Genomic DNA, 25,870 nt, shown 5'->3' on the forward strand with positions numbered 1-25,870 from the left:
TTTAATATTGGTTAAGTTTACAAGTTAAAAAATAAAGCTAATGATTTTTAAGAGTCATTTTTAAGCAGCTGAAAAAATAAATCTTATATTTAAAATAAAATACAAAGTATATTGCTACTTTCTGATATAAAAAACAACAACAATTTTTTAAACAATCATCCCCTTAACCCGTACATTGACCACACTATTTTAAACTTTAAATTGTAAACATTTAAGTAACATTCATAGTGTTTTTTGTTATATGTGTGTGTGAACCATTTATTGTTCACTATAGGTTTTCTCGGTCGAATTCGGCAAATGAGCAGTCAGTTTCATTTTCATGTGTTCGAATTAAAGCTGTTTGGCCTTTCCAGTTAGTACTGCGTTTGAATTCAGAATTCAGCCATTTAATTTCGTTTTGATTCGAGTCAAATTGCTTTTGCACTCCGTTCAATTTAGCGTATCGTGATTCGTTTTCGTGGCACACACGCCTCAAGAAGCGTCTGTGAATTTGAATAATGCTTTGTTAAATTGAATGATTATTTTGTTAAATCGAATGACGCAACATTACATTTGAATACTCATAAAACGAAATCGAATGATCCTTTTCAGTTGCATTCGATTTCGCGCGAAATAAAATAGCTTGGAGGTTAAATTGGCTGCTCATTTTCCGAAATTGACCGAGAAAACCTATATTAAAGCCAATTAAAAACCTTGTTTTTAAAAAACGTTTTAATCCAATCTAAATGTTTACTACAATAAAAATAACTTGAACAATGTGGTCACATTTGTTGAGATAAGACAAAATATCTGAAGCAATTATCTGACATTAGTAACGTTTTCAAGATTGAAATTCAAGGGGATAAGAACAGACTATTTTTCAAGTACCACACTTCTTGGAAGTGAAACCAGTCTTTAAATCGAAAGCTTCTGTACTTATATGACCAAGTTCTTATTGCCATTAGTTATAAAGACACTGGACACTATTGGTAATTGTCAAAGACTATTCTCACTTGCTGTATCTCAACATATGCGTAAAGTAACAAACCTGAGAAAGATTTAGCTCAATCGGTCATCGAAGTTACGAGATAATACAGAAAGAAAAAACACCCTTGTCACACGAAGTTGTGTGCTTTCAGATGCTTGACTTTCGAGACCTCAAATTCTTAATCAAATTTTTAATCTGAGGTCTCGAAATCAAATTCGTTGAAAATATCTTCTTTCTTGGAACTACTCCTGACAACTTCAGAGGGAGCTGTTTCTTAAAATGTTTTATACCATCAACAGCTCTCCGTTACTCTTTACCAAGTAAGTTTTTATGCTAATAATTATTTTGAGTATTTACCAATAGTGTCCAGTGCCTTTAAGAGTGACTGCTAAGTGCATGCCTTTCCTTTAAACGATAAAAAACCTAAACAAAATTGAATTTGAAAGAGAGATAAAAAAAACAAAAAACGATTGGACGGACTAAAACAAAACATACTATGAATAATTTGTAATAAAACCACAGTGTATCTTTCGTTAACATAAAGTTAAACTGTAAATATTATTAACCGTATGTAAAAAAACAAAAATAAATAAATAAATAAATAAATAAATAAGAAGCGTTATATTATTTTCTTTTGCAGGGAACTATGTTTTTATCTCAGTATTAAAAGTGTTTACTTTCTAGTAAAAAATAATAAGATTAAAAAACACAAAACAAAATTGTTTATTATAGGAAAATTAGGAATGTTGTGACTCACGAAATATACGTTCTGTGCATAAAAAATATCTGTACACTATCTGACTTTTTGGAAAGACATTTTCTTCAAGGTCTATTTCTAATAATACTCACACACTTGAAGAACATATCTGACAGTATTTTCTGATACACTCTAAATACTCTCAGTTCAGAACTGACACAGATTTTAGGCCAGTGGGGTCTGACCCACATTTGGGTCAATATGACCCGGAATGTTTTTTTTTAGAAATGCCCCTTAAGACTGTAAAGCTGATGCAGCATCCGATAAGGACCAGGAACCTGGTCAATTCTGATCAGGAACCGAGTCGATTCTGACCAGGAACCGGGTAACTTTTGACCAAGAACCGGGTATATAATCCAAACTTGAACCGAAATAGGTTCTGACCAAGAACCGGGTCAGTTATGACCAGAAACCGGGTCAATTCTGACCAGAAATCCGGTCAATTATACCACTTCTGACCATGAACTGTGTAAATTATGACCAAGAACTGAAACCGGGTGAATTCTAACAAGGAACAGGGTCGATCCTGACCAGGAACATTGTCAATTATGACCAGGAACCAGGTCAATTCTGACCCAGGAGGTTTTTTTTATAGATTGCATCACATAAGGTGATGTTATCGCCGACTCGTCTCCACATACCCGACGATTCTTTGCCAATGAACACCAACCTTCTAGGCTACCGGGTCCATGCCAATGTTATCACGGCCAGTGTTGTTGTCTGGAAATAGTTTGGAATCAATTTTGTTATAGATTAGATAGATTTACATAACACAATAACATTCCTATTACATTCCTATTACATAGCTTCTAAACATGTACCAAGCATGTCGCTTAATTATAGGAAAAACAATAACCTAAACAGTATTGTTAATATAATTGCAGACAGAAGCAGCTATGTTCACATTTTTTTTTTTTTTTTTTTTTTTTTTACTCCTTCCCTACCTTTCGCATGGTTCCCTCCTACTTTTAGCTTCTCTGAAGTTGTTTCGCATTATACCGTTTTTATTCTCGTAGCCCCTCTTTAGAATTATATAATGCATTGTGGCTCTGTGATATAGCTAGAATTGCACTGATATAGCCTAACTGTTTTGGGCAAGCTTGCAAAAACAAACAAAAAAACATGATAATGCAATTGCCCTCCACTTTAAGATCTTAGTTAGCAAACAAATGTCTACTTACTTGTCTTCTGATTTTTCTTATCCGGTCCAATCTTCGACTTCTTTGAAACCCTGAAAGGTGACACAAAACAAAATTATCAAATACTTTTCTAAAATATCATGTTTATAGTTTACTCTCGTTAATGTAAGTCCGCAATACCACTCTTTCATAGCGTCATACAGCAGACAATCCTTATTACAGTGAAAGGCGGATACTATCACCTCGATTTAGAGTGAAGTTTGTTTCGCTCAAAAAAGACTGACACAGATTGACTACCAGTCTCAAAAAACGCGAAACTGACACCACTCATACACAAGAGTGAAATTGTCACTCTTTTAGATTAAGAGAGTAACATTAAGAGAATTTGTATGATTTTGTTTACTTACTTCATGCAAACAACAACAACCATAACGATAAAAGCCACCAGAACAACGACTGCTACAACGATAGCTATGATGACTGCAGTGGAGATACCCGTGGGGGCTGGCGCAGCGGTAGACGGTACCACCGTAGCGACGGGCTCCTCCTGGCCAGCTTCTACTCCTTGAACAGACACGCTGACATTCAACGACGAAAGTGACATGGTCAGATTGTCCATGTTCTCCTCGATGGCTTCAAGTAGAACATCCTGGTCCAAATATGGCCCTGGAACAGAAAATAAACGCGTTATGTTAATTCAACGCACAGAATATAATTATTTAGTTTGTGGGACAATTCGATTGCTTCAATCCAAATGTAGATAATAGCGAATCTAACCTGTGAACATTTCATTAAAAACGACAACTCTGGGAACACCCCCCCCCCCCCCTTAGATGTGTTAAATGATCCAGTGTATCATTAATATCAAGGACGGCTAAATCCCACTTTGATTTGCAAATAATTATGAAAAACAATGAAATACTTAAACTTAACACTACACGCATGCAACTTTTCAGCTGATGAACTGATTTCTTACTTTTCTTTTCAAAACAGTGTCAAAGAAAGTTGCAAAATACTGTACAAAACTGATAGGTATGTGATCGGCCATTCAGTTATTTGTTCATCCTATTATAAAGTTGTCCGACTCTATGATTTCCCCAAAGGGTTTCAAAGCAACCGAGTGATTCTTTCACCTGTTGCACGCTTTCGAATCGTATGCCGCCCTCCCCAGTCCAGCAAGGTTTCGGCTTCACGCCGTCTGCGTCCCGTCGACCCCGCACTACACAGTTCCGTAGTAGCTGGCGGCGTGACCAAGAACATGACCAAGAAGGCATCGGAGTCACTCGAGTATGGCTCGGGGTAACCGCTCGCCGTGACGGTGTGGGTTTCGTTCACATAAGACAACATATCAGCTCTGGTTTGATAAAGGTTAATATTCTGATATTACAACTTGGAAATTAGAAATACAAATTATACGATCATAAAAAAAAAAACTGCAAAATATAAGTATATTTTTTTAAACGAACTATTTTTACTTGTAAAATGTACTTTTTCGGCCTGCTTGGCCGCCAGTCCAGCGAATAAAAAAACCATAATAAAAAAAAAAAAAAAAAAAATATATATATATATATATATATAAATATAAATAACAAAAAAAACTCCAAGGTCATATGATTCCACCCTACTCAAGAACGCTGTATCAATATTTGCCTCAGTCTGCTTCATTCTATCTCATGTATTTTTATTTTTTATTTCTATTAAAAAAAATACGTGTTCAATTGACCTTCTCTAACATTACTTGTTTTGTACATTTTACAATGCGGAAACAAAAGTTTGAGTTGAAAAAGTTACTTTCGAAATTCTTCCAATTCTTTCAGCAAATGACAGACATAATTACAGACTTACGTGTTTTTGGATCCCTCACCAGGACAGCAAAGTTCAAACCTATCATTACAGAATGACGTCACTATGTAGGCAATGAAGCGTATAAGATATGGCTCTATGTAGTCCCACTAAAAGTAAAAACAAGATCAAATTCAGTGTTCTTTTTAGTCCCCCATATTTTATTAGAATCCTTGTAGAAAAAAGTGACAAGTCACTAATCTCCCGTTAAAACGTTTTCAAAAGAGATTCATAGTTTGGTGCTGTTTTTATTATATATAAATACATGTAGCCTGCTTTATATGTACTATTTTGTGCACGAAGTATAAACGAGTGATCATGTTTTTCACCCCCTAAAAAATCCGGACACAACCCCGGGACCTGCTCAGATCTCCCCCCCCCCCTCTTGGATGTGTGGAATATTCCAGATATGATATCAAGGACATATTAAGTCCAATGATCGGAATAGCAGTTTGGCCAACATAGAGAAAACAGGTGTTAGTTGTCAGATGAAAAGGATGTACTTGTTAAAGCCTCCTTCTTAATGGAGCATTCCCGGAATGCAGCCCGCCGTCATAACAAAGGGTAACAAACGCTGTCTAAACAATAAAAAATTGTCAGTAAATTCCACTCACATCATTGATATCGGCTAGAAGGATGACGATTACCCCGTACCGTGCTTGTTCCCGCTCATCTGCAGATTAAAACATTAACATAATGTTGTTAATACCACAATTTTTTTGTAGCAAAATAATTGTCCTTGTTTCTGAGTCACTATTCATGAATCACCTGAGAAAGAATTGAGTGCAATTTAAGAGATTTTTACAGCTTAAAATAAAAGTTGAGCAAGGCAAATACACCCAATTCGATGTGTATCTTCCCTTCAAGATAAAAGTTTAGCATCGTTTACAAAATAATAGTTTCATTTGTTATAAGTTTTACCCTGTGCACATTTCTTATACCTTGGTCTTGTTATTATTCATTCCATATTGTTATCTCTTCTATACTCTATTACACATCTGGACAAATTGACAATTGCCTCAGCATCCCGTTTGTTGTGTCTGGTTTCGAACATTTTTTGATAGAGTTGTTGTGAGCACCAGTCTCTTGGGAACACCTTTGTGTGTTCTTCTCATAAGTTTGGGAACATTTATAGACCGAAACTCGACAGGGCGCAAGTGAGTCCATAAGGCAGCCTCAGCAATCAACTAAAAACACAGGATACTCACGTTGGCAAGTGTCGCCTTGGTATTCGGATGCACATTGGCATGCACACGATGATGAATCAAACGTCCCACCATTTGAGCAAGTCAGGGACGGACATGCGGTTGTTGGTGCTTGTGTCGTCAGAGCAGCTAATTAAGCACAATCGAAAGAAAGATGGGAACAAAATAGTAAACAGAATTTGTTTGAGAAAAATAAAAAAATTAAAAATTAAAAAAACAGCGTTCGCATCGAAACTTCGTACTTTTGAATCAAGATGTTCGTTTTTACTTTAGCTAGTTACGTGTTACTATAAGAAAGGTATTAAGGCAGTTGAGCGTTGGACATGGTCACCAGTCTGAAGAAGCTCCTAGCGTAGGAGTGAAACAGAATCAACTGAAAAATATATGCAAAGTAAAATTTCTTTATTTTTGGATTTGTAAAAACTAACCTCTCAATTCTTGATTATCAACAATCCAGAAAAACTTATATTTAATGAAATGCAGGCCTGATACTTCACTGAGGCAACGAGGGAAATAGGAGACTTTCCAACGCTAGGTGGCAGCAGACTTACCGGGTAAATTTCCATTGTTTACATAGTTCTAAACGTGCGCACATGAGCGAGCACAATGGATTTTACCTGGCACGTCTGCGAGGAGAAAACGCATTGGTGCCCTTGCCCTTTTAAAGACAAAACATACAGGCCTGGAGGTGGTACCTACTTTGACACGTGCTTCCCTGGTACCCGGGTGAACATTGACACTCGCAGGACGATGCATCGAAAGTGCCACCGTTAGAGCAAGTAACTGATGGACAGTTGGTAGCAGTGGGTTGGGTGGTTGCCGCAACCGTAGTCGCAGCGTTCGTCTGTGCAGGACCTGCTGTTGACGGGTCTACTCTTTCACAGATGAAAATAAAATCCATTGATTTTTAAACGCTTTGTAAACTGTAACAATTATGAACAAGCTATTCCTTATTCTGAATTGTTGATATAACACCATTAGTTTTATTATAATTTACTTGTCATCAAACATAAAAAAGGAAACAAAAGAAGCAAACAGTACAATATACACCCACTCAGTAGCTCCCGAAGACATCACGACATAAATCTATATTTATTTATCAATTTGTGTTATAGTGGACGTTCCCCGAGTTTGTTTTTGCAAAGAACTAAGGATCTAAAGAAGATTTGTGAACCTAACCATTATACTGATTTGTATTTTGACATAGTTTAAATAAGGGAATCAATGTGTGGTGAAAAGGTTTTCAACTAGTGGTTTAATCCCAACGAGGCCTGGTTCTTGATAATTTTACCGAGACGAAGTCGAGGTAAATTATCAAGAACCAAGCCTCGGTGGGTTCAACCACTAGTTGCAAACCTATTCAACACACTTTGATTCCCATTCATAAATACCTTTTCGGTCAAAAAACATGAACACTTATGGTCAAAAACTAAAATAAATGCAAACATTATAATATTTGAATGATTTCTTTCAACACAACACCCCTCCAGCTATGAAATGGTAAGGATCAGTCAAGGCCCTTGGGTAAACAACTCCTTATAAGGGAATTCTGTGCGCGTCGCGCGTATCGCGTGATGTGGCACAACTGTCTCGGCCGTTGCTCTCCACCAATAGGAATGAAGAAACTGTCTTATAAGCACAGGTGCAAACTCGCGTGTCACGCCTCTGTTTCAACATTTTTTACTGGTCATAAACAAAGGTTTTTACACACCCACGTGACGCACTCTCCACCAATAGGAATAGCGAAACTATATGAGGTGTTTATGAATAAAGATTTATTCGCTGTTAGTAAAATCAAGGTTTTTGACTTGTATAACCCATCAAGAATAAGGGGAGAAAAAAATATGATTTGTTCATTACAAAATATAATGGAAAATATCTAAAGGCAGAAAATTCTTGCTAAATTTATTTTTATTAAATACATACCGCAGGAATATCCTGGATCTTGATCAGCTGTATATAAATACAAAAGACAAATTTAAAAATACTTATTATAAAAAAATATCAAATATACAATACAACACAATACAATAATCTTTTTTAGATCCCCAAAAAGGTAATTCAAATGCTCGCAAACAGTAAAAATATTGAAACAAAGATAAAACAAACAATGTGTAAACTCAGCCAACTTTGCTTTTGATGTGAGACAACAGGTTTAACAGAAATGCTTAAGACAATATACAGAAAATAAATAGAAATGGACGGATTTGTGTGCTTTCAGATAGGAATAAAGGACTTTACCTTTCTCAAAATCTATGTTACTTCAGAGGGAGCCGTTTCTCACAATGTTTTATACTATCAACAGCTCTCCATGCTCGTTAAATACCAAGACAGTTTTTAAGTTACTATTTGTTTTGAGTAATTACCAAACGTGTACCTTCCCTTTAAACGATTCGGCTTTTGTTAGAAGTAGTCAAACGTATGAACTCACCTTCGCATAGGTCACACAGTGCAGGGCAATTAGTCAGCACGTAGCTATGATCATCATCACACCAACTCTTGGGCCAGCCAGGATTAGCTCCGCAGTAGTTATGGGTGTTCTCACACACCGCTGAAATCGTACACAAAAATGTTACCACTGAATGTATATAAGGTGCTACAAAAGGTGTGTGGGGAGTAAAAACTACGGTGCGTTCGATTAGCCTCCCTGGGTCGACCCCAGTCTGTCCCCGGTGCGTTCGAACAGCTTTTGATGTCATTCCAGGGGCTCACCCGGATCAGCCCCAAATGCCCTACTTGTGGAGTTGGTCACTAGGGGGGTGACCCGAGGTGCATGCGCGGTCACCACGAGAGGCCGAGTGTGATCGTTCGATTAGCGCATGGCAATTGGGCGCACCCGAGTGAGCACCGCGGGGTCGACCCAGGGAAACTATGCCGAACGCTCCCACTGTATGTAAAAACAATATTTGGAGTACCTATAAGCATAAGTTTTGTTCCCACTTTTTCACATGTATAACCTGAAACATGTTTAGCATTGTGTGTGTTTAAATCCTTTACGAGAAGTTTAAGCAGGTGGCAAAATGATAAGCATGTTTATAATTGTAAACAGATTTAAACAGTGGATACAGCATTTGTGTTTAAACACTCAACACTGTTTCCAGGCCGCTGTATCACACTCTGCCTAGGACTTTAAAGATGTATAGAGTCAATAAACTCTTTATATTTGCAGCTATCTTTGATACCATACAAATTTTGATACCACTTTAAATTATATGGAGTGGCTCAGAAGTACTGAGACCATAAAGAGACAGGTAAACATATATTGAAAATGTGAAAGGTTGAAGAAAATATTTTGTTCCCTCTAAGTATTTCGTAACCTCGAAATACTATTAAGTTCCCTCGTGGGGATGAAATACCATTCCCAGGGGACGGAATATAAATTCGAGGGAACAAAATAACTTTCCATTTCGTGGGAACAAAATACTGTTTCAAGTGTATGGGCAAACAAATGAGATGAAGCCAACCACACAAACAACTTTCTGCATTTAAATATTATACATGAACCCATGTAAAGGCCTCATTAGTTTTGTCCCCCTGAAGCAAAAAAACAACAATAACAACAACAACAAAAAAACAACATGGATGTTATTCTTACTTCCACAATCGGATCCAGAGAAACCATTCGGGCAGGAACACGAACAGGCACTGCTGTCTAACGTCCCGCAGTTCTCACAAACCTGTGCACAGACTGGCCCAATCAATCGATCAATCAAGAAAAAATAAATATACGATGCCATACATCCATGAATTAATCTGACCTCATTTTGATTCTTGTCAAATAAAAAACACAACAGTTATACAGTCTATACATACATTTTAGACCTGACTATAAATTATATAAATAAACCCCCCAAACCAACACCAACAACGCCATAACGGATTTTTTTCCCCCACAGAATTTGATTATACGGTGTAAAAACCATCTTAATATATTCTTTATCCCGAATGCAAATGAAAAACAGTGTATATTCAAACAACAACACATTGGCAGCTAAATAACAATGGAAAGCAATGTAAAAGATGGAAATTTACACGGGGAAAAACTGTAAATAATATAGGACTAAACGGACAATGAACAAGAATCAACAAGAATCAAACTGAACATTTCCAAACAGATTCAATTCAGGTCCAAAATGCTTATTCAAAACTTACCGCATTCTTCAGAGTGGGTGGAACATAGCCCTGTATATGTAGACATTGAATATAAGAAAAAGAATACTAAGGAATTCATCAAACATTTTAATCAGCTACCTACAAATACTTAAAGACACTGGACATTATTGGTAGTTGTCAGTCTTTTTATACTTGCTGTATCTCAACATATACATAAAATTGCAAACCTGCGAAAATTTGGGCTCAATCGGTCATCGAAGTTGCGAGATAATAATAAAAGAACAAACACCCTTGTCACACGAAGTAGTGTGCTATCCGATGATTGATTTTGAGACCTCAAACTTTTAATCTGAGGTTTCGAAATCAAATTCGTGGAAAATTACTTCTTTCTTGAAAATTATGGCACTTCAGAGGGAGCCGTTTCTCACAATGGTTTATACTACCAACAGCTCCCCATAGCTCGTTACCAAGTAAGGTTTTATGCTAATAATTATTTTGAGTAATTACCAATAGTTTAAACTGCATTTAATACTCTAAAATAAAAAGTTCTGACTCATATCCGTGCCCGGAAACCAAGGTCACAAAGAAGTTATCCGAAACATATAACATCGGATAGATTGCAGTAGCTTCCAAAGTATAGGGTAACATGTAAAACAGAGCAGTCAAAAGTATGACTGCACCTACGGTCAACATTATACATCTGGGTCATAAGGCTGATTCGGAAAGTGGAATTGAACTTGGATTCTGGGTCAATTTGATAAGTGTCTGGCTTAATTTGACACAGTTTCTGGGTCAAACTGACTCTAAATTGGGTCAGGATCCATGTGATCCATATCTGGGTCAATTTTGACCCGAGAATTTATAGAGTGTAGCTAAAGGCAATTATGTAATGTTTCTTTAAACAATATTAGGCTACCCTCGATGAAGACTCACACAACTTGGAAACAGTTTTTTAATTCAGGTTATTTATAGCGAGACTTGCCAAACGAGTTTCTGAAGGTCACTATACTTACGGCATTGGTTTGCATAACACTGGCCGATCCCTCCATCACATTGTGTACAAGGTGTGCCCGTCAAAAATGGTTTAGTCCCGGCATAATTTCCACTGTAAAATAACAGAGTATATGTTTTTAGTGGCAAATGATACTAACAACTTGGTCTGCTGCCACCTAGTGTTCAGTGTTACTAGTTGTACAGCATTAATGTGATTGACTGGTCCCCTGTCTTTATCAGCAAGGACAAAGACAGGGACTTGCTTTTTAGAACGACTTCATTGAATACAATCACTTCATTGGATAAACTATAGAAGTGACGTTAAAAAAATTATTATATGTGTTTTGATTGGTCCGAAGTGACGTTCGGCAGCTGCACTTTCGGTCGTCTGCTTATGGATCTAGGTAAAAGGTGAAAATGGACAGGGATTGAGCTGTAGCTAGAGGCCACTCTCTGACGTTATTCTCAAGCCTCGAAGTGTGACGCCCAAACAACATCTCTGAGTAGAGATTAATGTATGGCTCAAACAGTCTGACGTCATTGGAGACTCGTAAATTACGCCGGATATCGGCGTTAAGAAACTGGCTGGCAGTTGCCTGCCAGTTGTAACTTTGACCTTGCATGCCTTGACAAACACACTTTGGCCACTAATGGTAATTGTCAAAGACCAGTCTTCTCAGATAATAATGAAATAAAAACACCCTTGTCACACGAAGTTGTGTACTTTCATGTACTTGATTTCGATACCTCAAATTCTAAATTTGAGGTCTCGAAATCAAATTCGTGGAAAATTACTTCTTTCTCGAAAACTAAGTCACTTCAGAGGGAGCCGTTTCTCGCAATGTTTTATACCATCAACCTCTCCCTATTAGTCGTTACCAAAGTAAGGTTTTATGCTAATAAAATTTTTGAGTAATTTAGTGTCCGCTGCGTTTAAGCGCTGATTAACAGCCAAAGTATCCTCGATGTTTGTGTTTCTATTTTTACATGGGTTGCAATATCTGAGTCAACTATCTAGTAATTTTTTGACTTACGGAGGACCATAGTTGCACGTAACGATCCAGTTATTGGTCCATGATATTCCAGATGCCGTTGGACAGAATGACATCGCACATCCAACTGCGTAGCTATTGGCCCACACAACCTGAGAATAAATAATCAGACTAATTTAAACTTCCGGATTGTTTCACAATTTTATGTTGGCACGATCTGGTTAAAGGGTTTGAGAAGCCCCCTGCTTTTTGTACTACACAAAACATAGTGTCCGTAGATTTACACTAAATTTACACGAATTGAAGATAATGACGGAAGACAGCTTCCCTTAAAATAATGCTAATATTGCTAATGCGCTGTATTTTTTGAGAAATTTGTAAAACAATGTCAAGAAAAAAGAATTCGTCAAGAAGTCGACTACTATTTTAAGCATACACCATATTCAGTATTGGTAATTACGCGACTCTCTGAAAACATCGCTCTGTGATTTTCACTCTTTTTCAAAATTTTGACGACTATGAAGCTGCAACTTATACAGGTAAATTACACTCATTCACAGTGACTATAGATTGATGATATGCCACAAATGGTGATCTACAAAAGGTATCAAAACCGTTAAATATTGAATTTACTGGTTTAATCACTGAACGGTGAAGGTTTTGAACATAGCGATGAGAGATTGTTAAGTTAGAAATCCGCTTATTTGTTGCACCATTTTGTATAAGAAGAGCCAAACAAGTAGAGTATAACAACTTGCTTCACAATTTGATTGTCCACAGACAAATTGACCCAAACCAAAAAAGTGCCCAGATAATGCGTTCCACCATAAAACCCTATCTAATAAATAAGCACTATCTTGTAAAGACACTGGACACCTTTGGTAAATGTAAAAGACCAGTCTTCTCACTTGGTGTATCTCAACATAAGCACAAAATAACAAACCTTGAGCTCAATTGGTCGTCGAAGTTGCGAGATAATAATGAAGGAAAAAACACTCTTGTCACACAAAGTTGTGTGCTTTCAGATGCTTGATTTCGAGACCACATCAACATCTTATTCTGAGGTCTCGAAATAAAATTCGTGGAAAATAACTTATTTCTCAAAAACTACGTAATACTCCAGAGGGAGCCGTTTGTCAACAGCTCCCCATTACTCGTTTCCAAGTAAGGTTTTATGCTGATAATTATTTCGAGTAACTACCAATAGTGTCAAGTGCCTTTAATTCAAGGCTTGATTGATACCTGCGTGTAGTGGCCACAAACTTGGTTCGTCTGACATGCATTTGTGTCGTATGTGTAGAACTGATCCTCGTCGTACCAAGCCTGCACAGCGCCACCACCGTCTACTCGATTGGATTGAGAACCGTAACCAGAGATGTAGAGGTTTTGCCCGAGCGACGAGAAGGGACTGATGTTCTCCGGTTGGCCATGGTCCCATGTGCACGTGTCAGACCACTGCTGGGCCATGGTGGCTAAGGTGTCATCCCATACCTGGAAAAGGGCAAAATAAAAGTATAGATTAATTAAATAAAAGTGATTTGGATTTTGAAAACTGCATGGTAGAAATACGATAAAGGTTTGCGGTAAAACCATAGCATGATAATCTCTAGATGAGCTGGGGTGGTTCTGGAGAAAGCTTTCACCAGAAGCGAAGTTGAAACCCAATGCTCTTTTCAAAACAGCCCCGGCCACAACTCGTTTGTAATTATGATTACATGGTGTTATATAGCGCTCTTATCCGTCACTCAGTGACGCTCAAGACGCTTAAAGTCATATCCAGCAGAATATGGGGACAATAGGTTGAAATAATATTTCAAACTATGTCCCTCATAATATGATGAGACCTCTTCCTTTTGCATAGCACCATGAAAATGGTTTTCAGGATACTGTGTTGGCCCACATGTTCAGCAAATCAACCAGAAACACCGGGGTGTGTGTGTGTGGGGGGGGGGCATACTTCTTCTCTTCACCATAAGTGGACCGTGTTATCTTCGTGTATAACACAACACACGGGACCAACGGCTTTACGTCCCAACCGTAGGACGAAGCATCATAACATGCGACCAAAAATAGCAAACCGTGTATAAAATGATAATTTGTTTTAGGTTAAGGCATTACATACATGCTGAGTTAATTATTTGTGAAACAGTTTGCCCTTTCGTAGATTTTGCATGTGGGTTATAATATCAAAAGCTTTATATCAAAAGGGGAAGGAGTCATTCCCTTTTGGCTGTTTAGTTGCTCAGGGTGTTGTTAAAGACACTAGAAATATTGGTTAATTTCAAAGACTAGTCTTCATTTAAACTTATGCATAAAATAACAAAACCTTTGAAAATTTGGGACTCAATCGGTCGTCGAAGTTGCGAGATATTAATGAAAGAAAAATACACCCTTGGCGCACCTAGACACACGAAGTTGTGTGCTTCAGACGCTTGATTTCGAGACCTCAAATTCTAAATCTAAGGCCTCGAAATCAAGCGTCTAAATTCGAGCGTCTGAAGTTGTACACACCCTATAAATATCCTCTGCTAGCGCTCTCTTTTGAATAAACTTTTTCCATGCAAGTCTCGCGCGAATATTCGAGGTGCCACTTGGATGAAGCATAGGGTGCATGCGTTCGTTTAGCTTCCCTGGGTCGACCACGGTCTGCCCCGGTATGTTCGAATACCTTGACGTCATTCCATCAGGGGCTCACCGCCTGTGGAGTGGGTCACTGTGGCCTGAAGGTGCATGACGTCGCCACGAGAGGGCGAGTGTGATCGTTCGATTAGCTCATGAGTGGCGTGCATGGTCTCATCGGAGTGAGCTTCGCGGGGACGACACGGGGAGCTAATCGAACGCACCCGTTATTTCTCTATGGGTGAAGTACACTGTTCTACGCACGTAAGCCTTTTGTGGACACACACGCTGGGGGACACAATCCCCATGTGACACCTGCCCAAAACCCCTCTCCCACCAAACGTGTTCATTTGCAATGCAGCGGTCGCACCTAATTGTCTACCCAACAATACTTTGTTTACCAAGAAAGCCCCCCTGTCCACACACAGTGTATAAATCAGATCGATATAACACAGTGCCGAAGAAGTTAAACTAATAAACTGAATTGTTGAGGAATCGACGGACGTGCAGACTACTCGATAGGAGTATTAGACTATATAGGGAAACGGCTCAATACTTGCAGCTAATTGAATACTGTACTAGAGTTCTTTTCACACATCTTTAACAGCATATTTACCTTGAGCTGAGATTTATTTAATCGATCTATTTTTGTCTGAGAAGGTGCTTGGAACATAATCTAAGGAGCCTTTTGAAGAAAAGCAATCAATAAAGCAGTTGATGAGGTATAGATAGTTCTAGATCATTCATGCATACCATTAATAGATAGCCCAAAGGTCTTGGTGCGTGAACATGCCGTCGCAAGAGATAGAAATAGTCTTTCGGAATCCAATATTTTCAAAAGTTAGGTACATAACTAAAAGTAAAAGAAAAGCTTTGAGCGGTCAAAAGAATTAAACGTCCATATTGATGATCTTTTATGTTCTTAAAAAAACTCGTCCATGCACACCATGTACAGCCCAAAGATTTTCATATGAACATGCCATAGCAAGAGAAAGAAGGTGTATTGAGTTCAATATTTTGTAAAGTAAGATGCACATAAGCGACATAAAAAGCTTACAGCAATCTACATTAATATACCGTTAGAAGTCATGATCTTGTATGTTCTTCTTTAAACAACCCATTCTTAACCTCATTCATTTGCATGCAGCGGTCGTACCTAATTGTTTACCCAACAACACTTTATTTACAAAGAAAGCCCCCCTGTCCACACACAGGATATATAAATCAGATCGATATATAACACAGTGCTGAAGAAGTTAAACTAATAAACCGAATTGTTGAGGAATCGACGGACGTGCAGACCACTCTAAAGTGGGTATTAGACTGTATGAGGAAACGGCTCCACACTTCTTGCAGCTAATTGAATACTGTACCAGCGTTCTAATCACACATCTTTAACATCATATGCACCTTGCACTGAGATTTATTTAATCGATATAATTTTGTCTGAGAAAGTGCTGGACATAATGTAGGGAGTATTACACTATGAGGAAACGGTTCCACACTTGCAGCTAATTGAACAATATCAATTCTCGATAGCGAGAATTACGGATTTATTTTAATAAACACATGTCATGACACGGCGAAACGTGCGGAAACAAGAGTGGGTTTTCCCGTTATTTTCTCCCGACTCCGATGACCGATTGAGCCTAAATTTTCACAGGTTTGTTATTTTATATATAAGCTGTGATACACGAAGTGTGGGACTTCGACAATACTGTTTAGATGCATAATTAAAATACCGTATTGAAACACACAATCTGAGAAACATGTCTGACAGTAACGATTCTCAGGTTCAGTTGTTGTTGTTGTTGTTGTTGTTTTTTGTTTTTTTTTTTGGGGGGGACCGATTCAACACACTTTGATTCCAATTCATACATACCTTTTTGGTCAAAATCATCATCACTTTTTGGTCCAAAAGTAAAATAAATGCAACAGTTATAATTGTTGAATGATTTCTTTCAACACAACACCCCTCCAGCTATCAAATGGTAAAGCCCTTCGCCGCCCTCGGGTAAACAACTCATTATAAGGGAATGATTTGGGCGTGTCCTATAAGAACAGGTGCAAGGTCGCGTGTCACGCCCATGAATTAACACTTTTTACCGGTCATAAAAAATCGTTTATACACACCCACGTGACGCGCTCTCCACCAACATGAATAGCGAAACTGTCTGAGGTATTTATGCATATAGCTTTAACATAATATAGTACACAAAGCAATAATAAAAGCAGATAATTATTCATCAATAGTAAAACAATAATATCGAATAAAAAAAAATAAAAAAAAATCTAAAAATAAATAAAAGTAAGTAAAAATAACAGATAAGGCTGGTAATGATAAACAATAAAAGGAAGATAACCTGGGATGACCATAAGTTTTTATTGCCATTGAATTTAAGAGTGATTACTAAACGTGTATCTTCCCTTTGAAGGCACTAGATACAGTTGGTAATAAATTGTCAAATACCAGAATTCTCACCTGGTGTATCCCAACATTATGCATACACTAACAAACCTGTGAACATTTCGGCTCAATTGATCATCGAGTGTTCAAGATAATAATGCAAGAAAAAAAAAACATTGTTGCATTTCTTAGTGTTCTTTCAGATGGATAATAAAATGCTTCAGCTAGCTGAAGTCTTGTAGTACTTGAGTGAGAAATTACCTCTTTCTCAAAAACTACGTTACTTCAGAGGGGGCCTTGTCTCGCAATGGTGTATACCATCAACAACTCACTACCATTGCTCGCTACCAAGTAGGTGTGTATGCTAACAATATTATTTTTGAGTGATTAACAATAATGTCCTGGGGCCAATTTCACAAAGATCTAAGATTGATCGTAACTGCAAATCAATCGTAGTTGCTAAGTGAAGTGTGATGTCACAATACATATCGCTATGGTGATACTGAACATGTATGTGTCTTATGAGCTTTACTTCTTTGTGGAATGGACCCTCGTGCTTTTAAAGCACCCAAACAAGAAAGGTGAAGCTGTACTATGTTTTAAATAATACTCTGCCTCAATGGTCTAGACATCACCAGATATTTTAATACATGGATATAATGAGGTCTGCCCACGAGCCTTTCAACAAAAGAAAGGCAGCAACCAACGAGCTTGGGGATTATTTATTTGAATAAACTTTAAGGATTAGTGCCCGCATGTTGGTTTTGATCCCAATTGTGTGGTCTGATCTCAGATTATTGGGATTTTATGTCAATCAGGAACAACCTTACTTAGAGTAAAACGCGATCAACGTGATTAGCGAATGAAACAAGGTTGTGCTCAAAAAACATTGCGACAAGGTGGATACATTTCCTTTGTTTCGAGCATAGCCAAATAATTAAGACTACACTCTAAAACCATTGTTTGAATTTTTAACACATGTTTAAGTATAGGTTTTGTATCCACTTGTGTACATGTACAACCTAAAACATTCTCTTGAACACGAGCAGAGTATACTGTTCGAAACGTCGAGACAAAACCTGCAAAACCTGCAAGTTTACTATTTATTTCTAGTTTCTTCCTATTAAACCTCAAACGCTCTTAGATCTGGCCTGGGTCGGTATTAACCCAAATTCTGGGTTTAAGGAGGCCTGACCCGTTTCCGGGTCTGGTTGCATGGTCCGAAAGTGGTAAAACAAGAAGGTAATTTTAACTCGGATTATGCAACCGTAGTTTTTATCCCATTTCATGGGTTATTTGGACAAACATTTCGGGTCATTTCAAGTCTAACCACGTGTTAGACTTGAACCGGTTCCGGGTCAGAAAGGTCTGACCCGTTACTGGGTCAGAGTGACCCGAAACCTGTGTCAAAATTACCCACATTTTGAGTCCTACAGAAAGTGCCCATACCCTTGAAGGTGAGAATCAAATTCTTCTTTCGAAGACGTAGGCACTTTACTATTTACATAACTTTTAGTGTTAATTAAAGCAATCAACCGAGAGAGAAAACATGTCTTGCATGAATGAAGTCTAATTAACGGCGGTTCACTATGCAGCCTTGGAGCTATTGTAAAAAACCGACAACGGGTAACAAATTATACTTGACGTGTGGGAAGGTCGTTTAATCCATCTAAGGATTACAAACCCCTATACTTTATCTGTCAAACTTTCAATGTGTATAAAAGGCATTGGAAACTATTGGTAAGTACTGGAAATAATTGTTAGCATAAAAATGGTGTTCACTATTGCGTTGCACTGTTTTGTTTATTTCTATCTGAGATGTCATAATTTGATGAGGAATACAGTAAAACCAGGCACAAAAAACTGCCTGCCTACAGCTCAACTCAGCAATCAACTCATTGGGCAGTACCCTTAAGACCCGAAAAGGTGCTCCTCTAGAGGTAATTAAAGAATATAAATACCTCATAAATAAGACCAATTTAGAGTGAGATGAGAGTACGACCATCAGAGTTTCCCGAGAAGGCGTCGGCTAAAGACATCCTTTCACTCAACTCTATACTCTACATCAAATTATTCTAAAGTCCAGTTTGGAGTGTATCGCTCAGTGGGTGTATTATTCCCCTTTTTTTTTTTTTTAAATCGATGTCGGTTTTCACAATTTGTTCTTGTGACGTATGCAGAACGATCTCAAACTTCTACAGGGTTGTCAGTTAATATAATATGATGCTTACACTGCCGGCAGCTGTTTCGTTAGCCAATCATGTAATTTTCCACTTAGACATGAATATCGATTTGTATAGAAGTGTCAACGCGATATGAATTATAATTATTTTATTTGTTAAGGAACATATTTAACAGCCCCTGGCCGTCACCACCTGCGTTTATGACGGCTTAATGGAATGGCCGTCAAACACATATCGTCGTTAACGCCCTTCCACAAAGGTTTAATCAAGACTTTGTATTGTAACCTTGGCAACATCAAACAACGTTGTTGTTGTTGTCTATTTTTAAGTGCCTCGACCACCATCAATACTTATACTACTCCGTGTCGAGTGTTATAATTTTCGTGGGAATGAACTTATTGTTGATACAGCTGTATTGAACGTGATTATTTTTAATGAATTTCGTGCAGGCCTAGAGGCATTTACTTTACATATAAAAAGAAAGAACGCTTCAGCGATTCCTTAAAAGCACTGGACTCCGTTGGTAGTTACTCAAAATAATTGATAGCTTAAACACTTACTTGGTAACAAGCAATGGAGAGCTGTTGATGGTATAAAACATTGTGAGAAATGGTCTCGAAATCAAGCATCTGGATGTTTAAAGGCGAAACACTGTTTGTAATTACTCAAAATAATATTTAAAAGCAATTTTTATGGCAAAACACTATTTGTAATTACTCAAAATAATTGTTATCATAAAAAGTTGTTTGGTATTAAGCAATGGAGAGCTGTTGATAGTATAAAACATTTTGAGAAACGACTCCATCTGAGCCTAACCATAACACGCCATGTTTTATTGTTCTTTACTTAATACTGAACGCCGCTTCCTTGTTATTACCAGTTTTATTAACTTGTTGTTGCATAGTTCCATTGGTTGATCAAAGATCATATAAAGTACCCGTACAGTATATATCCCGAAAAGTATAAAAAGGTAAACTTGTTTTGCAAACTGGAGTTCCATTGATAGTATACGCAAGTTATAAAGTTTGGGTAATAACAACAACACTGAATTGTATGGCTTTACTGGGAAAACCTATAAAAAGGATTCGATGAAAGAAAACAAACAAACAAACAAGAACACTGGGAAAAAGGAGAGAATTGAGCAAAATATTGTGCAACAACAACCATTATGGTATAGTCACGCATAAATGATCTATGTACTATTTGTAGGGGGAAAAAAATCACAATGTCTAAAAATTTACACTAAATTTACACAGATTAAAGGCAGTGATGGACACTATTGGTAATTATTCAAAATAATTATCATCATAAAACCTTTCTTGATTACGAGTAATGGGGAGAGGTTGTTGGTATAAAAAATGGTGAGAAACAGCTCCCTCTGAAGTGTCATAGTTTTCGAGAAAGAAGTAATTTTCCACAAAATTTGATTTTTAGACCTCAAGTTCAGAATTTGAGGTCTCGAAATCAAGCATCAGAAAGCACACAACTTCGTGTGACAAGGGTTTTTTTTTTTCATTATTATCTCGCAAATTCGACGACCGATTGAGCTCAAATTTTTACTGGTTTGTTATTTTATGCATAGGTTGAGATACATCAAGTGAAAAGACTGGTCTTTGACAATTACCAATAGTGTCCAGTGTCTTTAAAGATATGATATTAGAAAGCTTCCCCGATATACTACCTGCTGAGGTGACGCACTTTTTGAGAAATGAGTAAACAATGTCATGAAAATAATTTTCGTCTCAGTGATCATGAGACGAAAGTTATTTTAGCATGTAAAAACGTGTTTTCATGACATCGTTAATTCATTTCTCATAAACTACAGCATTTCAGCAACTGAAATTCTAATATACGCTTTCTACTATCATTTTCTTCAAACGGTTTATATTTAATGTATCTGTGGACAAAAAGTACTCAAATTCTTTAACTGTCAAACCTTTATTATTTAAGAGCAAAACACCATATGTAATTACTCAAAATAATTGTTATCATAAAAATTACTTGGTAACGAGCAACGGAGAGCTGTTGATAGTATAAAACATTGTGAGAAACGACTCCCTCTGCAATAACGTTTTTGAGAAAGATGTAAAAACATACTACAGCTGAAGCCGTTAACATCTATGAAATCAAAGGGTGTTTTCCCTTCATTATTCTCTTGCATCTTCGCTGCCCAATTGAGCTCTAATTTTGACATAATCTATACTATTAAAAGCGTAACCTGCGCCATCTTGGATTGAAAATTAGAAGGTCCAGTGGTATGGCATCCTTGTGGAATCCAACACGGTTGTTTGTGTGGAATTCAATACGTTTGTGTGGTTTCAGACGTCGGGTTGCAAGTCTGCAAAACCCGGATCCAAACTCGCACTTACAAGTCATGTGATTGGAGGAAGTTTGGGCGGCGACCGTGCGTCAACCACTGGTCGATGTTGTTACCAGACTTCCTAGAAATCTTTCTGACAGGTGACTCATTGGACAGTGTTTCGCAGATGGTGCTCCGGATTGGTTCATTCATTGCCCCTTGACCGCCCACCCGCCATTCGATCCGCCCTTTTTGGTCAGGTTACTTTCGTGTTGTACTAAGCATGGTTCTCCGGATTGGTTCATTCATTGTCGCGCAGGGTCGAAAGGGTCGAAGAGGCTGGGTGCCAGGACAAACCCGAAACAATCTCACGAATTTGACCGAATTTGCATTGAATGGATGAAGTACCGTAGATTGATGTTTCGCAGGCGACCATGTGTCAACCACTGGTCGACGTTGTTATCAGACTTCCTAGAAATCCTTCTGCGGGTGACTCATTTGTTGAAAAGATTAAATGGATAATATTTATAAAAAAGCATTCACTTCCAAACGGCGTGAGAATTATCATGATGAACAAGGTTGGGATCAAACGGAAGCTTAATAATTTGGAAACATTGGGTAGGGCCGGCTATAGGTTGGAAGGTGTCTAAGGGAACTTTACAATTAATAACATTTTGGGGTTGGAGGGGGGGGGGGCCTTACACAAAGAGCCAATACGGTCTGTTCATGGAGGTATAATGTTGCAGTTTCAGAGTTTAACCATGGAGGTAGAATTGTGAAACCATTCCTTACTCTATGGTGAAACTTATACACGTACGTCAAAGGCATGTTTTGAAGCTGTAAAAAAAGAACTTTGCTTTGCATTTGGTCAAAGTTGTTAAGCAAAACGACATTAAGTTTCCTTTTGAATAAGTCCATTCACAAAATTGGTTAGAGCAGTGTGTCGGTCAGGTCTCAGAATGTACATTTTGCCAAATCCATTTTGAAGCCTAATTTAGCCATCGGCCCGTCGGGTTGGTTACTCATGGAGATAATATTAACAAAAGAGACCTCGTGCGGCTGAATGGGGTACATTTTTAGGAGTTTGTCTATTGACCCAAACTGGACGTAACAAACCTTAAACATGACTTGACATGCTTTCTGAAAGTGAAATAAGTTAGAGAAAATGGAGTGGGGACGAGTTTATCGTTTTTATTTAGTTTGTACGATATAGGGTTCCAGAGATATGGGATGTATGGAGGTTTGTTCCTAGAGCAGCGTGAACATGAACGCGGTCAGAAATTGTGTCGTTTGTCGTTCAAATTTCGCGAGATGCAATAAGCCCAAAGTGACAATAAAAAAATAGAAAAAAACCAGACCTCCCAAGTCTCACGCATTAGGAGTGAGACTCACGCATTTGGGCTCTGTCTCACGCTCACACGCACATCAACCATTATTGGGGCGAGATCGGGGAAAAAAAATTAACGACATTTTTTGTACAAAATTTGTACAAACAGAGCGCAAATATGCAGATTGCGCACGCTTTTGCTCATCCAGTAGGTTCAGCTCAAATTCGGCAGAGCGCAAAACGCTTATTGCGCACAAGTTTGTTCCGATTCTTTTAGCAAATTCGTTGAAATGCGCTCCACTAGCGAAGACACAACAGGCAGAAGAAGTGAGCGATTGATTTTGGACATCATTTTTAGTCTATTTTTTTCAAGTTTGGAAGGATATAATCTGACACAATCGAACCTCCACATTAACCATCAACATCTCCTGTGTACCTCAAGTGAGTTTTAATTATTCTGAGGAGGTTTTTGATGCATTTTGAAACACCTTTTGTCCACATTCACATCGTTTTATTTATTGATAAAAAAAAAAAGTTGGGCGGCGATTTAAAAAGGCCTCCTTAAACTGGCAATTTTTTTTCCGGGGGGATGGGGGTTGAGCTTTGAAAAATCTCACACATAGCTGGCCTCTGGACTTGGCATCTCTGCCTGCAAAACACTTTTTTGACGTTCACGTTAAGTGCTCCCGTTATACATGCAGCCTATTGACCAGAAAGTTTACAAGACCAATTCAGTTGAGAATAAACTAAAAAGAGGCCTACGCTCTTACCGCCCCCGCCCCCCCCCCCGAAAAAAAAAGAAAAAAAAACAGTAGATAAATTAGATTTGTGGCACACAGCATGTTCCAAAAACTCGCTTTACTTATAGTGCTGTAGCAACGCTATGTATCGTGGGACGTAAAAATGTCATTTTTGACGAAATTTTTAAAAAGGAAATCAAGCATTATGAATGTATATTGAGTGTGTGGAGAAAGTTTTGGTAGTGTAGTACAAAAGAAACTTTAGTTATTGCTGGCTAACGGTCAGTTTCACCTATCAACGCTGATTTGAAAAACGTGTAACGTTAGGGAGGCCCAACTTATTAGACCCCTATAAGGCTCACGGGGGAGCCTTATAGTTTCTAGATGCATAAGGTACGTGACACGAGGTGGGTACAGCCACTGCAAGTAGTGGTGGACGTGCGAAATAGCTTCATTTTGGGTTAGAATTATGACGCCATGCATAAATATTGAGAGAGGCGTATAACACCCTCACCCACATTTCGAAATATTTGTGTAAAGGATTTTTATATCCTAGCGGGGTGCCGCGCGAAGCGCGGCATCCCGCTAGTTGTTTATTAAATGCATATTAAACCTTGAACTGGAGACTAGCCTTGAGTTTTTAGTATCTGCTGGACTAGTCTTAACTCCTTGTGAAATCTACCCCTAGGGTGGATTCTAAGAGTTAAGACTAGTCATATCTCGAGTTAGGACGAGTTACTCATCCTAACTATAGGACTAGCCAAACCTGTCAACATATCTCAGGACTATTCTTTGTGAGTCGACCTCAGCCCTTCTAGTTATGACCATGATGACCAATCTATACCAATCTATCTTGATACTTTGATAACTTAATTGTTCACCCTTGTCAGCAAAAAACTTGCTGTCCACGGGCGCGATTTTGTTTTCTTCCAAAACGACATTGCACTATTTTGTTCTCCTTTCCGTCAAAATTAGCTCTCTCCGTTAAAATAACGTCATAATGAAATTAGCCTGCTCTTTTACCAAATAATTTCCATGTCGTTTGGAAAAATAAATAAAAAATAGCTCACCGGGCATTTATCGGTGCAGTGACAACCGTACCAATGCAAAAAGGGAGGTATAATTATGTTGTAACTATCCGCAGAAAACCATGGGCTTGCTGGCCTATACTAGTTTTGATCAATCTGTCATCTTGCTACTTGATAGCTTACTTGATCATCCTTGTAAGTAAATCTTGCTGCCCCGTGTGTCTAGCGCTGCAGTAATTATGTAAACAAGTTCACAAGTAAAAAATGTTCACTCCCTTGTCCGAGCGGTGTCAGTTTTGCTTTTTTAGAGTGGAAAACAGTCTGTGTTACCTTTTTTTCTGTGTGGAAATTGGAACGAACTTCACTGTAAATCGAGTTAAAAGTACCCGTCTTTCACTCTAAAAAGAGTTGTCCGTCATAATATGTGACTTTTTTGCAAGAGTGGTATGGCGGACCAAACGAGTGTTTTTTGTTTGCACTTTTTTACTTGGTACTAGGTAGGTTTTTCCTCCTGAAACTTCCGCTGGGGAACTTAATAGGGAGGGTGTCTGGTGATGGGCCCGGTCATCGGGACCAGTATAGTATCGTATTAGTAACAACAACAACGAGTATAGTAACAACTACATTAATTAACAAAAAAGACACAAGGGTAATTACCATGAACTTCATGTTGGAAGCTTGCGGCACTGTCTGTCCCCGTAGCTCGTTATGTTTGTCCAAGAAGTCCGCGATTTCATCAGCGGAGAGGTCGGCCGATGTAGCGGTCCTCCTCTCCCGATGGCCCTGATGACCGGGCTCATCACCAGGAACCGCTCCGTGACCCAAGTCAAAGAATGACTTATTGGAGAGGCGAATGTTTCTCGCAGATGCTTGGATCCCTACGAAGAATACTAAGTACAGTACTGTAGCGAGAAGTATGAGTTTTACCCCAAACGGTCGCAACATTTTGAAAGTCGATGAGTTTAAACCAGTGTTGACTTCCAAATATTTTGTAGGTTAAATCATTCTAAAACATGTTTAGAGAGTTACTTCGTGGTCGCTTGGATCTGCACCGAAGCAAGACATTATAATACCCCACTGACTTATCGCCAACAAGTCACGCCTTGCACGCCGTACGGTTTATTTAAAGGCATTGTTTGCCGTCTTTTGTTAACAGAGATCCACACGATGTCCCTATGGTCACGCAAGACTAAATGATGCTTCGTCAATAGAAAGTACGTATACAGCCATTTGTATGAAGACAAAAAAATAGGTTGGTT

At 38.2% G+C, this 25,870-nt stretch overlaps 1 protein-coding gene across 1 annotated transcript; it reads right to left on the reverse strand.

Moving 5' to 3' along the window:
• LOC139935300 (uncharacterized) lies at nt 1-25,698 on the reverse strand. The gene is made up of 16 exons (XM_071929825.1): nt 25,269-25,698; nt 13,251-13,499; nt 12,051-12,160; nt 11,037-11,128; nt 10,063-10,092; nt 9,506-9,598; nt 8,342-8,461; nt 7,837-7,863; nt 6,610-6,780; nt 5,914-6,039; nt 5,320-5,378; nt 4,709-4,815; nt 3,997-4,217; nt 3,271-3,529; nt 2,906-2,955; nt 1-2,444 (listed from the first exon to the last, which is right to left on the reverse strand). The coding sequence occupies exons 1-16, from the start codon at nt 25,554-25,556 to the stop codon at nt 2,398-2,400; spliced, it is 2,049 nt and encodes a 682-aa protein (XP_071785926.1). The 5' UTR covers nt 25,557-25,698; the 3' UTR covers nt 1-2,397.
• Nucleotides 25,699-25,870: the final 172 nt, after the last annotated feature.

The sequence above is a fragment of the Asterias amurensis genome, chromosome 3 (assembly GCF_032118995.1).
Source record: "Asterias amurensis chromosome 3, ASM3211899v1".
Lineage (NCBI taxonomy): Eukaryota > Metazoa > Echinodermata > Asteroidea > Forcipulatida > Asteriidae > Asterias > Asterias amurensis.

Coding starts and splice junctions, on each gene's coding strand:
- LOC139935300 (XM_071929825.1), bottom strand. CDS start 25,556: ATGTTGCGACCGTTTGGGGTAAAACTCATACTTCTCGCTACAGTACTG. Junction 8,462..9,505: donor CTCTGGATCCGATTGTGGAA/GTAAGAATAACA, acceptor GTACGATTTCAG/CGGTGTGTGAGAACACCCAT. Junction 4,218..4,708: donor GGTGAGGGATCCAAAAACAC/GTAAGTCTGTAA, acceptor TTATCAAACCAG/AGCTGATATGTTGTCTTATG.